Source organism: Leuciscus leuciscus (assembly GCF_965113295.1).
Source record: "Leuciscus leuciscus genome assembly, chromosome: 1".
Lineage (NCBI taxonomy): Eukaryota > Metazoa > Chordata > Actinopteri > Cypriniformes > Leuciscidae > Leuciscus > Leuciscus leuciscus.
This window is the reverse complement of record NC_138725.1, coordinates 4032803-4045445: the sequence shown is the minus strand read 5'-3', so window position 1 is coordinate 4045445 and position 12643 is coordinate 4032803. Positions and strand designations below refer to the sequence as shown.

At 41.5% G+C, this 12643-nt stretch overlaps 2 protein-coding genes across 2 annotated transcripts; both read right to left on the bottom strand.

Moving 5' to 3' along the window:
* Window positions 1–569: 569 nt before the first annotated feature.
* LOC309480748 (uncharacterized protein) lies at window positions 570–3248 on the bottom strand. The gene is made up of 2 exons (XM_082145338.1): window positions 1759–3248; window positions 570–1560 (listed from the first exon to the last, which is right to left on the bottom strand). Exons 1-2 carry the CDS (start codon window positions 2600–2602, stop codon window positions 761–763), a joined length of 1644 nt encoding a protein of 547 aa, XP_082001464.1. The 5' UTR covers window positions 2603–3248; the 3' UTR covers window positions 570–760.
* A 639-nt stretch (window positions 3249–3887) lies between these two features.
* Window positions 3888–11566, bottom strand: LOC309505659 (uncharacterized protein; the record flags this gene model as incomplete). Its single annotated transcript, XM_082179124.1, has 3 exons — window positions 10560–11566; window positions 3963–5110; window positions 3888–3908 (listed from the first exon to the last, which is right to left on the bottom strand). The coding sequence occupies exons 1-3, from the start codon at window positions 10615–10617 to the stop codon at window positions 3888–3890; spliced, it is 1227 nt and encodes a 408-aa protein (XP_082035250.1). The 5' UTR covers window positions 10618–11566.
* Between the last annotated feature and the right edge of the window lie 1077 nt (window positions 11567–12643).

Genomic DNA, 12643 nt, shown 5'->3' with positions numbered 1-12643 from the left:
ATTTCCGTCATTGGTATAAGTTGTAGTGGGTGTCATAGACAAGAAATTTACAGTTTTCGACCATCTTGCTGACAACGTTTCTTTAGTCATTCGGCAGTCTTGCGGCTGAACCCCTGCAGAAAATCAACAACTATAAACAACTTCAAAATGGATTTTAATGGTGACTGAATGCGGTTCAAATAAGCTGTTTTCACACAGAGTTGGTAAAGGATGACTTGTAAGGTTTTTCTCCAGTGTGGATCCTCTCATGTCTTTTCAGATGTGCTGACAGACTGAATCTCTTGTCACAGTGTGAACACTTGTAAGGTTTTTCTCCAGTGTGAATTCTCTGGTGCCGTTTTAAACAGTCCGCTGTAGTAAAAGTCTTCTCGCACTCAAAGCACATGTACTCTCTTACACCAGTGTGAGTTTTCTCATGTCTATGTAAATTGTGCAGCAGTGAAAAACTCTTTCCACACACAGAACATGAATGTGGCTTCTCCTTCGTATGAACTGCCAGGTGTGACTTCAGATTTGATGCACAAAGAAATGTTTTGCCACATTTACATTTACATTTACATTTAGTCATTTAGCAGACGCCCTTATCCAAAGCGACTTACAAATTAGGACTAAGTTCAGCGAGTCATCATAAAGAGGCAAAAGCAACAACAACGCAGGAAGTGCTCAAAATACGAAGTTCTGGTATTATTCAGAGTAGCATAAGCCTGATAAGTGATGTTTCAAAGGGAAAGGATTTTTTTTTTATTTTTTTTTTTTTTTTTTATAAGGTTAAGTGCTCACGGAAGAGATTGGTTTTCAGCTGTTTTTTGAATGTTGTCAGGGATTCTGCATTCCGGATGAGGGTGGGGAGAGCGTTCCACCAGCATGGAACTGTAAATGAGAATGTTCTGGAAAGTGATTTTGTGGCTTTCTGTGATGGAACCACGAGACGTCGCTCGTTGACCGATCGTAGGTGTCTGGTAGGGATGTAGACTCGTAGGAGTGAGTGAAAGTTGGAGGGAGCTGAGCCTGTGATAGTTCTGTAAGCAAGCGTCAGTGCCTTGAACTTGATGCGAGCAGCTAGAGGTAGCCAGTGCAGAGAGATGAACAGAGGAGTGACGTGGGCCCTCTTGGGCTCGTTGAAGACAAGACGAGCTGCAGCATTCTGGATCATCTGTAGGGGTTTGGTCGCACATGCTGGGAGTCCAGCCAGAAGGGCATTGCAGTAGTCAAGCCTAGAGATGACCAGGGCCTGGACGATAAGTTGTGTTGCATGCTCAGTTAGGAAAGGCCTGATCTTCCTGATGTTGTGCAGTGCAAACCTGCATGATCGAGCTGTCTTTGAAATGTGATCTGTGAAGGTCAGCTGGTCATCAAACGTTACTCCAAGATTTCTGACCGATCTTGATGGGGTGATTACTGATGACTCTAGCTGGATGGTGAAGTCGTGCTGTAGAGACGGATTGGCAGGGAGGACGAGAAGCTCAGTCTTTGCCAGGTTGAGCTGCAGGTGGTGTTCCTTCATCCATGTGGAGATGTCCGCCAGACAGCTTGAGACCCGTGCAGCTACTGTGGGATCATCTGGTTGAAAGGAGAGGAAGAGCTGTGTGTCATCAGCATAGCAGTGGTAGGAAAAACCGTGTGCCTGTATGATGTGTCCCAGTGATGTGGTGTAGATGGAGAAGAGGAGGGGACCAAGAACTGAACCCTGGGGAACCCCTGTGGTCAGCTGATGTGCTCTGGATACCTCGCCTCTCCATGCGACCTTGAAGGACCTACCTGTGAGATAGGACTCAAACCAGTGGAGTGAAGTTCCTGTGATGCCCAGTGATGAGAGGGTGGACAGAAGGATCTGATGATTCACCGTGTCGAAGGCAGCAGACAGATCCAGGAGAATGAGGACTGAAGATTTGGAAGCAGCTTTTGCGATCCGTAGGGCTTCTGTGACTGACAGTAATGCAGTCTCAGTTGAATGTCCTTTCTTGAAGCCAGATTGGTTGACATCCAGCTGGTTGTTTAGAGACAAGAAGGATGTTAGTTGGTTGAAGACAGCTCTTTCAAGTGTCTTCGCAATGAATGGTAGGAGAGAGATAGGTCTGTAATTCTCTACCAATGATGTGTTTAGCGTTGGTTTTTTGAGCAGTGGAGTAACCCGAGCCTGCTTGAATGCTGTAGGGAAGGTGCCAGTGTGGAGGGATGAGTTGATGATGTGTGTGAGTGATGGTAGAAGTGTGGGAGAGATGGCTTGTAGAAGGTGTGAGGGGATGGGGTCAAGCGTGCAGGTGGTAGGGTGACTGGAGAGGAGAAGTGTAGATACTTCTTCCTCGGTTAGCGAAGAAAAGGAGAACAGAGGGGTATTGGCTGTGGAAGGGGTCGGTCTGGGTTCCTGTGTGTGTGGAGCTGAGAACTGACTGCTGATAGCTGTTGTTTTGTTGGTGAAGAAGGTCGCAAAATCGTCAGCAGTTAAGGAGGAGGCGGGAGGTGGTGGAGGTGGACAGAGGAGAGAGTTGAATGTCTTGAAGAGTAATCGTGTGTTGGAGGAGCTGTTGATCTTGTTGTGGAAGTATGAAGATTTTGCAGCATGAACATCAACAGAAAAGGAGGAGAGGAGAGATTGATACATACTCAGGTCAGATGCGTCTTTTGATTTGTGCCATTTCCTCTCCGCTGCCCTGAGTTTGGTCCGGTGTTCCCGAAGAACCTCAGATAACCAGGGGTTAGAGGGAGTAGTGCGTGCTGGCCTGGAGGAGAGAGGGCAGATAATGTCTAGAGAAGAGATTAGAGTGGAGCATAAGGTGTCCGTTGCGGTATTCACATCCAGAGATGAGAATTGTGAGGGTGGGGGAAGAGAGGATGACACGGCAGAGGAGAGATGGGAGGGGGAAAGTGAGCGCAGGTTTCGTCTGAAAGTGACAGGTGGTGGGGGTGGGGGTGCAGGGGTAGAGAGTTGTAGACTGAAAGTAATGAGGAGATGATCTGAAACGTGGAGAGGTGTCACCAGGATGTTTTCTGTGGTGCAGTTGCGTGTGTAAACCAGGTCCAGTTGGTTGCCTGATTTGTGAGTAGCTGTGGTGATGAGTCGTTTGAGATCGAAAGAGGCTAGGAGAGAGGTGAAGTCTGTTGCATGTGGCTTTTCGAGATGAATGTTGAAGTCACCGAAGACTAGAAGTGGGGTGCCGTCCTCAGGGAAAGTGGACAGCAGCACATCCAGCTCATCTACAAAGTTACCCAGCTGACCTGGGGGGCGATAAATGACTACAATATGGATTTTAATGGGGGTTGTAATTGTAATAGCATGATATTCAAATGAGTTGTTGTTGCATAGAGAAGAGAGCGTGGAGTATTTGCAATTGTTAGAAACGAGAAGCCCTGTACCCCCACCTCTCCCAGACTGGCGAGGGGAGTGGGAGAAGGAGAAATTGCTAGAGAGAGCAGCAGGGGTTGCTGAGTCTTCTGGACGAATCCAGGTCTCAGTCAGCCCCAAGATACTAAGAGTAGAATGAGATGCAAAGGCTGGAATGAAGTCAGCTTTATTGACTGCTGACTGACAATTCCATAGACCCACGGAAAGAGAGAGAGGAGTATGTGAGGATGTGGGGATGGGACGCAGATTGGCAGTATTGCGCTGCCTATTGCGCGTGATGAAAGGACGGTGCCGAGAGATAACAGGAATGTATTGAAAGCACATGTTGATTAAGGTGAACAATAAGGTAAGTAGAGGGAAGAGAAAGGGAAGAGGAGATACGTAAGTGCCTTTCTGGTGTCCTTGCTCGGTGGAGTCGCGCAGGTAGAGTCGCTGGTCTTTTCCCGAGTCGGTCTTCACACGAGGAGGCTGAACACGAGAGCTGAACGCTTCCGCTGACGCTTCCGCGACAGCGCGCAAATTACAAAGATATAGGATAATGCTTTCACCGCTTGAGTGAGTACAGCTGTTTCGGTCGGGCAATTAAGTGTAAATAACGCGAAAATGTGGCAATTCGCACACATGTGATCAGTGTGGCAATTCGCACACATGTATCTCGTTCAGCTCTCGTGTTCTCGTGAAGCCGTTCAATGCCACATTGATTACATGTGAACGGCTTCTCTCCGGTGTGGATCATCATGTGTTCTTTAAGGTGTGATGATTGACTGAAACTCTTCCCGCACTTATCACATGAGAACGGCTTCTCTCCAGTGTGGATCTTCATGTGAACATCAAGAGAATGTTTGTATGCGAAATTGTTTCCACATTGATGGCATACATGCGGCTTCTCTCCAGTGTGAACTCTCATGTGTAGCTTCAGGTCACTTTTAAAAGCAAAACTCTTTCCACACTGATCACATGTGTGCGGCTTCTCTCCAGTGTGGATCATCTCATGTGTTTTCAGATTTGTTGAGTGACTGAATCTCTTGTCACAGTGTGAACACTTGTAAGGTTTTTCTCCAGTGTGAATTCTCTGGTGCTGTTTTAAATTGTACGCTGTAGTAAAAGTCTTCTCACACTCAAAGCACATGTACTCTCTCACACCAGTGTGAGTTTTCTCATGTCCATGTAAATATTTCAGCAGTGAAAAACTCTTTCCACACACAGAACATGAATGCGGCTTCTCCTTCGTATGAACTGCCAGGTGTGTCTTCAGGGCTGATGCACAGAGAAATGTTTTGCTACATTGATCACATGTGAACGTCTTATCTCCGGTGTGGATTCTCATGTGAACAATAAGGGATGATGATTGACTGAAACTCTTCCCGCACTGATCACATGAGAACGGCTTCTCTCCAGTGTGGATCCTCATGTGTCGATTACGATTTGTTATGTGTGTGAAATGCTTTCCACATTGATCACATGAGAATGGCTTCTCTCCAGTGTGGATCCTCATGTGAATCTCAAGACTTTGTTTGCTTGAGAAACTGTTTCCACACTGAGTGCAGGTGAAAGATTTCTTGGCTCTTCTTTTCTTTAAAAATGTCTTTTTAGTCTTTGAGGGACTTTGAGGTTGGACATGATGTTCCTCCTCCACTTCACTCAGTTCTTCACTCTCCTCCTCCACTTCACTCAGTTCTTCACTCTCCTCCTTCACTTCACTCAGTTCTTCACTCTCCTCCTTCACTTCTATCAGTTCTTCACTCTCCTCCTTCACTTCCATCAGGTCTGACATGAAAGAAACAAATATTACATTTAATTTTCAGTACATCAAAATAATTCAAAGAGAGAAATATAAAGTGAATGGACATGAAAGTGAGCCCTGATGTAATAGTAGAAAGTAGACAACTGTTATAAATGATTGTGATAATTTGATGCCTTTTTATAAATGTAATTATTATGATAAAATTATCATTAAATTGATTATATGTCCTTGAAACTTTCCATGAATGAGGTCAATTTATCTTCCAATTATAATTTTTAAAACATTATAGGCACGAATCCCATGTTTCTTTAGCAAGAACTATTAAATGTATTTGATCAATGACAATTATCTAACATGATATTAACATTAAAATATACAAAACTGCCATGTTTTGACACCAACTTTGAGATTGATATTTATTTTACTAAAAACCTTTTAATTATTAATGGCCGTTCACACTAGACTTTTCCTTAATAGACTTCCATTCATGCGCATGTGAAAGTGGGACAGCAGAAACACAAGCTCAAGTGAATTACCCTGTGAGAAATAACAGAAGCGTTTAGCATTCAAGTGGAGTGGATTGTTTATTGTTTAAATTTTGAATGATTATTATTTGTTATACGTTATATATATATATGTTTGTAAAAAAGCTGCCGCAGAATGTGACGTCATTTCACGGCCGTTGCAGTGTCTGTAGAAATATCACATGCTCAAAGTGTAGAGTGGCCGCGGCTTTAACTATTTTTAAATTAACATTTTTTTATTATCTTTATCTGTGTTCTACATGTTTCACTCAACCCTGTTACTCCTGACATGATTTTCCTCCTTTTAAAAACAGAGCATTTCTTAAAACTGTGACACCCAGGAAGTGACATCATCTGGGCTCTTTCTACTGCATGATGGGAAGACAAGAAAATAATCTCAATCCATTGTCTCAGTTTTTACACAAACTGTAGCACTGAATGTATTCATCAACCCTGTTATCAAAGTTACTGTAAGAAGACTCTATAACTATGAATAACTTGTATGATATTTGACAAATACAACTTTATCAGTAACTTGGTGTTTACTGACTATTCTTAAAAAAAAATTAATTTTGTAAACTGTTGAAATGACTACAATTCTGGTAACGTTGTTGCAAATTGGAAACCAGATATAAAATAAATATAAAATAAAACAATTAAAATAGTATTTAGCCTGATCTGATGTTGACAATCAATATAAAAATGTCTCAAATCTCCCTTTACTGTCCATTTGTTGAAGAAAACCCAGAACATTCTGTACCATTTCATAGTTTAACTGTTTATCTAATGGCGCGTTTCAACCGAGCGGTACGGTACGGTACGGTACGGGTCGGTACCCTTTTATTTGCGTTTCCACTGCCAAAAGTTGAGAATGGTACCAAAAAGCCGAACCGTACCGTACCACTTTTTGGGTACCCTTCCGTTGGGGTACCTAGCACAGTGGTACGGTACTAAAAGGTGGAGCTAGACTCACTGCAGGACGTTGATTGGTTGACAGAGAATCGTCACTTGCGCGTGCTACGAGGGGAATGACAACATAAGAAGCGCCATTTTTTAATATACAGTTTAATATAATACTACTGTTACTGTGTCACGAAATGTAATTTTAAGAGTTTTTCAGGCGAGAATGTAGTTGTTTAAAGCTCAAATCTGTGGTTTATTTATAAAGATGATTTGTTTTTCCCCGGTTGTGAGATCCATGCGATCAGCGGGCGCTGGCGCTCATGTTTCCCGGCTGGATGAGCCTTTCCTCGGCTAGGTCTTCTGACGTTCGCCGATGACTCCGACGGTAGTGGTTAAACATGAGATATAATTCGTCTTGTGTAGACCTAACGGGCGATCTTTGGTCTCGTGAATATATAATACGTTCCCTGTCAATCGTTTTGGCTGAGGGCTAAGTTTAGTTTCATATTATAGGCTTTTTGTATTTAACTTTACCTATATGGGGAGGCTGCAGACCTGGAGCCGGTAGATCTACGCCCCTAGCAGTTTTACGCCCCTGGCAGTTTTACGCCCCTGCTGTTCCTGATGCGTCCAGTAGGGGGATATGCTGCGAAATAACACCATTAAATCGATGCTCAAAACGTACACAATAATAACCGTCCAGTTCATAGATTTTGGCCGGATTTGTGGTTTTTGTTAATTTAAATATTAAACGTTTTAGTATAAATCTGCACTGCACTATGGATTAAAATATCTCTAGATATTAGGTTGGGCTTCACTCAGCCTATACAGAAGACTATTTGTTTTCATGAATTAAAAAATAACACACATAGTTGGATCAGATGACAAGTAATGATATATGACCTACTATAGAATAGTTAATTGAATATTGAATACATTAATATTGAATAAATAGTAATAATAATAATACTAATTAATAATAATAGAATATTCACTGTATGTTTTTATACAGGAGACTGAGTGAAATATGTTGTTGTGAATTTATATAAAGTTACAATTAGATATTAAACATATTTAGCCCATTAGACATACATCACCGTGTAATCATATGGATCCTGGATTAAATATCTGCTGTACTATTCACTTAGTCATCATACAGCTACAAAACAGTGTCCTTCATAGCATTTTATGAAGACAAACACAATTTATCCCTTTTCTAAAATTCCAAGGGCCATTTATAAGAAAGAGACAATATTTTTGTTCACAAAAACATTATTTATCAACACCATTTATGAATTATGATGACTCCCCTATGGCTTGCCACTCTGCTTTAACTGTTTTTCTATCCTCCTGTCAAAGTGCTTCTGCTCACTGATAAAAAATTAAAATAAAATTAAACAAACAAATGTAAAAAGGACATCCATGGTGAATTTTATTTTGTCAAATTCAAAAGCAGCAGGACTCACTGTTAAATTTTGTATAAAATTCCTGAATCCTTAATTTTTTATCACAGTTGCTTTTGTACATTTCATCATTATTCATTATATCAATTCATTTTTTCCTTCATTAGTGAAATTCTAAATACACCTCCGCAATTCATCAATTCAGGACACATTTACAAAATAAAGTGTAATAGAAATGTATTGAAAACATGCTTAACAGTTTATGACAACTAGTCAGCCATTTTGCATTTATTGACTTATGCAAGGAACTAATGCCTAGATGTTTTGAGGAGTATGACAATTCAACAGAGAAATAGTATAATAGGCCTATATTTTGATCAACAAGACATAAAGAGTTGATAATGTAGGAAACAGCAGACAGTTGTACATTATGAATTGCATGAATGTACCAAAGCATTTGCAATTTGTATAAAATGAGAAATTGCTTTTATGATGTGCACAAGTGAAAGATGATGTGATTTCAGTTGTGATCTGAGAAATGCACCAAAGCAACTGAGATAAACTATAATACTTATTGGAGACCCTGCAGAATCACTGACCCCATGAGTCACAGACCACATAAAAGAAAGTGTTACGAGAACACAAACTGCCTTTTTAATTTGCATTTCATGTGTGTATTTCATTAAAAAAAGCAAAACTTTAAAAAAATATAAAAAGGACATCCATGGTGAATTTGATCTAGTCACAGTGTGTGTGTGTGTGTGTGTTGCCCAGAATTTATGTCAGATGAGTGTGGATTGCATCAATTTGCTCCTGATCTTCAAAGTACAATGGCACAGGTACTTGTTGGTGGAACACTTTTGGAAAAAGTGTCAAGACACTTTGATTTCTTTTGGCCACTGATGATGGACTGTGCAGAGAAAATTTAAAAAATGACATTAAAAACATGTCCTTGTATGTCTCTGTAAGTCATTTATTTACTAGAGAAGCTATTGGTTTGGAATGCAGTTAAAAAAGAGATGGGTGTTTATAGTTTATAAAAGTTTCGAGAGAGAGAGAGAGAGAGAGAGAGAGAGAGAGAGAGAGAGAGAGATTTCCATAGCTAAAGCAAACACACTGGGATGCATCATGCAAGTTACTTGGCAAAGAAAAATCCCACTTTAAGTGCACACAGCCTACATTTTAATCCAGATCAGTACGCTATTTTAAGAAAAATGTATATTTAGATATGAGATAGTTAGATCTCATTTTATAAGAAACAACTCAAACCAGAAAGGAGTAAAGGAGTCTTACCAGAAGAGGCAAGATAAAGACGGGCAACAAAAGAACATTCAAAAGAAAATTAATTTTGAAAGTGAGTAGAGAAGACTAGGGGCAGCTAAACTTACACGTGGTAAGCTATAACTTATAAATTTAAGCCAGACAGAACATCAACCTGACCGTCCAGAACTTTTTGTCTCTCGAAATAAATGATAGACCTATCCATTGATATAAATAAATGAATTGATATCTACCTAGCTCTATCAAGCTATTCGTTTATAAATAATAAATGTTGCATCATTGCTAAACAACAATAACTTTAGCGGATTATTTATTATACCTCAATCAATTCATGTCAATGTACAGCCTCCCCCTACTGGACGCATCAGGAACAGCAGGGGCGTAAAACTGCCAGGGGCGTAAAACTGCTTGGGGCGTATATCTACCGGCTCCAGGTCTGCAGCCTCCCCTTACTCAACTTTACTGTTGTAATGTTAGACTAGAGCGCAGCATTTGGACATTTGACTGAATTGTTTGCTTTATTTCTTATTGTATAGCTCCTTGTACCTTTTACTTAAACTTTTATATTGGCTATTATTGATAAAACTGAAATTTTACAAAAAGAAATATGGTTTCTTGTCATTTTCTTATTACAAGATTATCACTGATGTTTATTGCAACATTTGTACAAATGCATATATTGCCTGTAATATGTGTAATTTTTTTTTATTATTTAAACGAAGAGGTAACGTTAGGGTTGTGTTTTAAATTTCGTTTTGTTATAAATAGAAAAACGTATAACGTGCAGTGAATAATCAATATGCGTTGCGCATGAACCACATTTGTGTCCCTATAATGTTTAATTTATTTAAAGGAAAACGAAAAGAGGCAGAGTAGTGTTTTATAACATATTTCGTTTTATTGTTGCTTAAAATGTACATACAGAGTAACAGAGATGAGTAGCAGAGCGAGCTGAGTGACGCTTTCAAGAACGCGCTGTACCATGTGCATGTAGGAGTGAGTCGCAAGTACAAACTTTGCGTACTTAATATTGAGAAAAGCCTAATGTCGGCGCTTGTCTTCTTGTGACAAACATGTCGAGGAGCAAGAACAAGATCTGCTATATGTCATCCATTGTAGTTTACTATGTTCTTCTTCGCGCGAAAATGACGTCGATCGAAACACCACGCCTATCAAGTAAGGGTACTGTTGGCAGTGGAAACGCTAGCCAGATCATGGTTAACAGACCCGAACCGTACCGTACTGTACCGTACCGTACTGTACTGCTCAGTGGAAACGAGCCATAAATGTGATGAAGTGCTTGAATGTTTCTAACATGAATGTTCTTCAGCATCATGAATGAATGAAGAATAAACACCAACCTCTTTGTTCTTCAGGATCTTCAGTGTGTTTCATTCTGCAGGGTTCTGGATCACTCATGTTCTCACTGTCCTCTTTAATAAACTCAGTCTTTGCAGATTTCAGCTCTTCCTGATGCTTTCATGCTCGTCTTCACTTGTAGCTGATAGGAATTTACAGCATTTATTGCTGAATTACTGTGGGAGGAGCTTCACTGATGATGTGATTGCAGTGGGAGGAGCTTCACTGATGATGTGCAGGAGTGGAAAAAAAAAGATATTTTGTGGAAAAAAAAGATATTCTTATTAAATAACATTTGAAAAACCTGTATAAACGAAACACCAAATAACAATATTACCTATGCAAATTATTAACAATATACCGAATTAAAATACATAAATAGCCAAAGCTAAAGGCTAACATTTCTGTTCCCTTTTTCCGAGGGAACTCGCGCTGCATCGATGACGCTTTGGGAAAACCCCACGTGATTACGTCTGAAGCACATATGTCAACTAGTCCAATGGAAATAATGAACGTCACGGACGGGTGACGTCATGACCAGGAAAGGATAAAAAGCACATCCGGTGCAACCGGCGCTATCTTTTGTGCCTCAGCAAAGCACTCTGTGTCAAAACTGTCTATTATATTTATTGTTTGTCTGTCACATCATTATCTAAAGTATGGCAAAACAGTTATTCAAGTCATGTGCTTCTCCTTGCCCTCGTTTCCTTACGGGTGGGGATACACACGATTTTTGTGTAATCTGTTTGGGAGTGGAGCATGCTATGTCAGCCTTTGAGGGAGCTGACTGTCAGTATTGTGAGCATGCTCCGCTCCCGCCCCGCATGCTCCGCTCCCGCCTGTCATTATTTGATGAAAGTGGCCAGGCTCGCAAACCTCAGGGTGCAGGACCCGCTGCTGCTGAGGCAGCACGGAGATTGCATACCTGGGGTTCGCAAATGGATCTCTCGGCGGGGTTGGAGACCAGGTGCATACATATTCAGACATAAGGGGACTGAGAGAACATGGTTATGGGTTGATGCCCCGGGCTGAGCAGAAGCTTGTGAGCTATCTGTCTCCTGGTTAAGCATCGTCCCTGAAGGCTCCCGTGCTGCCCACTAAACCTTTAAAAACTACATCTAATTTACTGGGCAAAGCTTATACTGCAGCAGGTCAAGCCAGAGCCTGTCTTCACACTATGGCAGTGCTTCAGGCTTATCAGGCAGACCTGTTGGGGGATCTGGATAATAGTGAGGGAGTGGGTCCGACGAAATTCGAGAACTTCGTCGGGCCACAGATCTGTCTCTCAGGGCTACGAAGGAGATCGCTCATGGGTGGTCTATGACAGCTCTTGTAGCTACTGAGACACCTCTGGTTAAATCTCCTAGTTCTCCTCCTAAAGGAAGATGCTCCTATTTCTCCTTCTGGTCTCTCTGACAACTCAGTCAACACGGTTGTTGAAGATTTGAAGACACCAAAAAAAACAATCAGAGGCTTTCAAGAAATTTCTCCCTCGCCGGGTCCAGCCCCCTGGGGATGCTGGGCGTAAGCATCCCTAGCCGAGATCCTCATATCGTGCACAACAAAAAGAGAGTCATGGCGGCCGAGCCGACACTCTTAGCCGAAGTCTTCTAAGCCCATTTTAGATCTTCGTCTGTTGAATCGCGCAGTCGAGAAACTCAAGTTCAAGAGGCTCACACTCAAATCAGATCTGAGGACTGGTTTGTCAAGATAGATCTAAAAGATGCTTACGTCCATGTCTCCATCCTCCTTCGACACAGGAAGTTCCTGAGGTTTTCTTTCGGGGGGAAAGAATACCAATACCGGGTGCTTTCGTTCAGAAGAGTGTGCTTTCTCCACTACAGAGAACCATTTTCCTTGGTGTGGTATGGGATTCAGTCATGATGCGAGCCACACTATTGCCTGTTCGTGTTGCTACTATCCTCACAGCCACAAAAGAGTTGAAGCTAGGCCAGTCACGCACTGTGAAACAGTTTAAGAGACTGTTGGGCCTACTGTACATGAGACCCTTGCAGTGGTGGCTCAGGACCAGAGGGTTCTCCCTGAGGGGAAACCCACTTCCTACGATCAAGATCACGTGGCACAT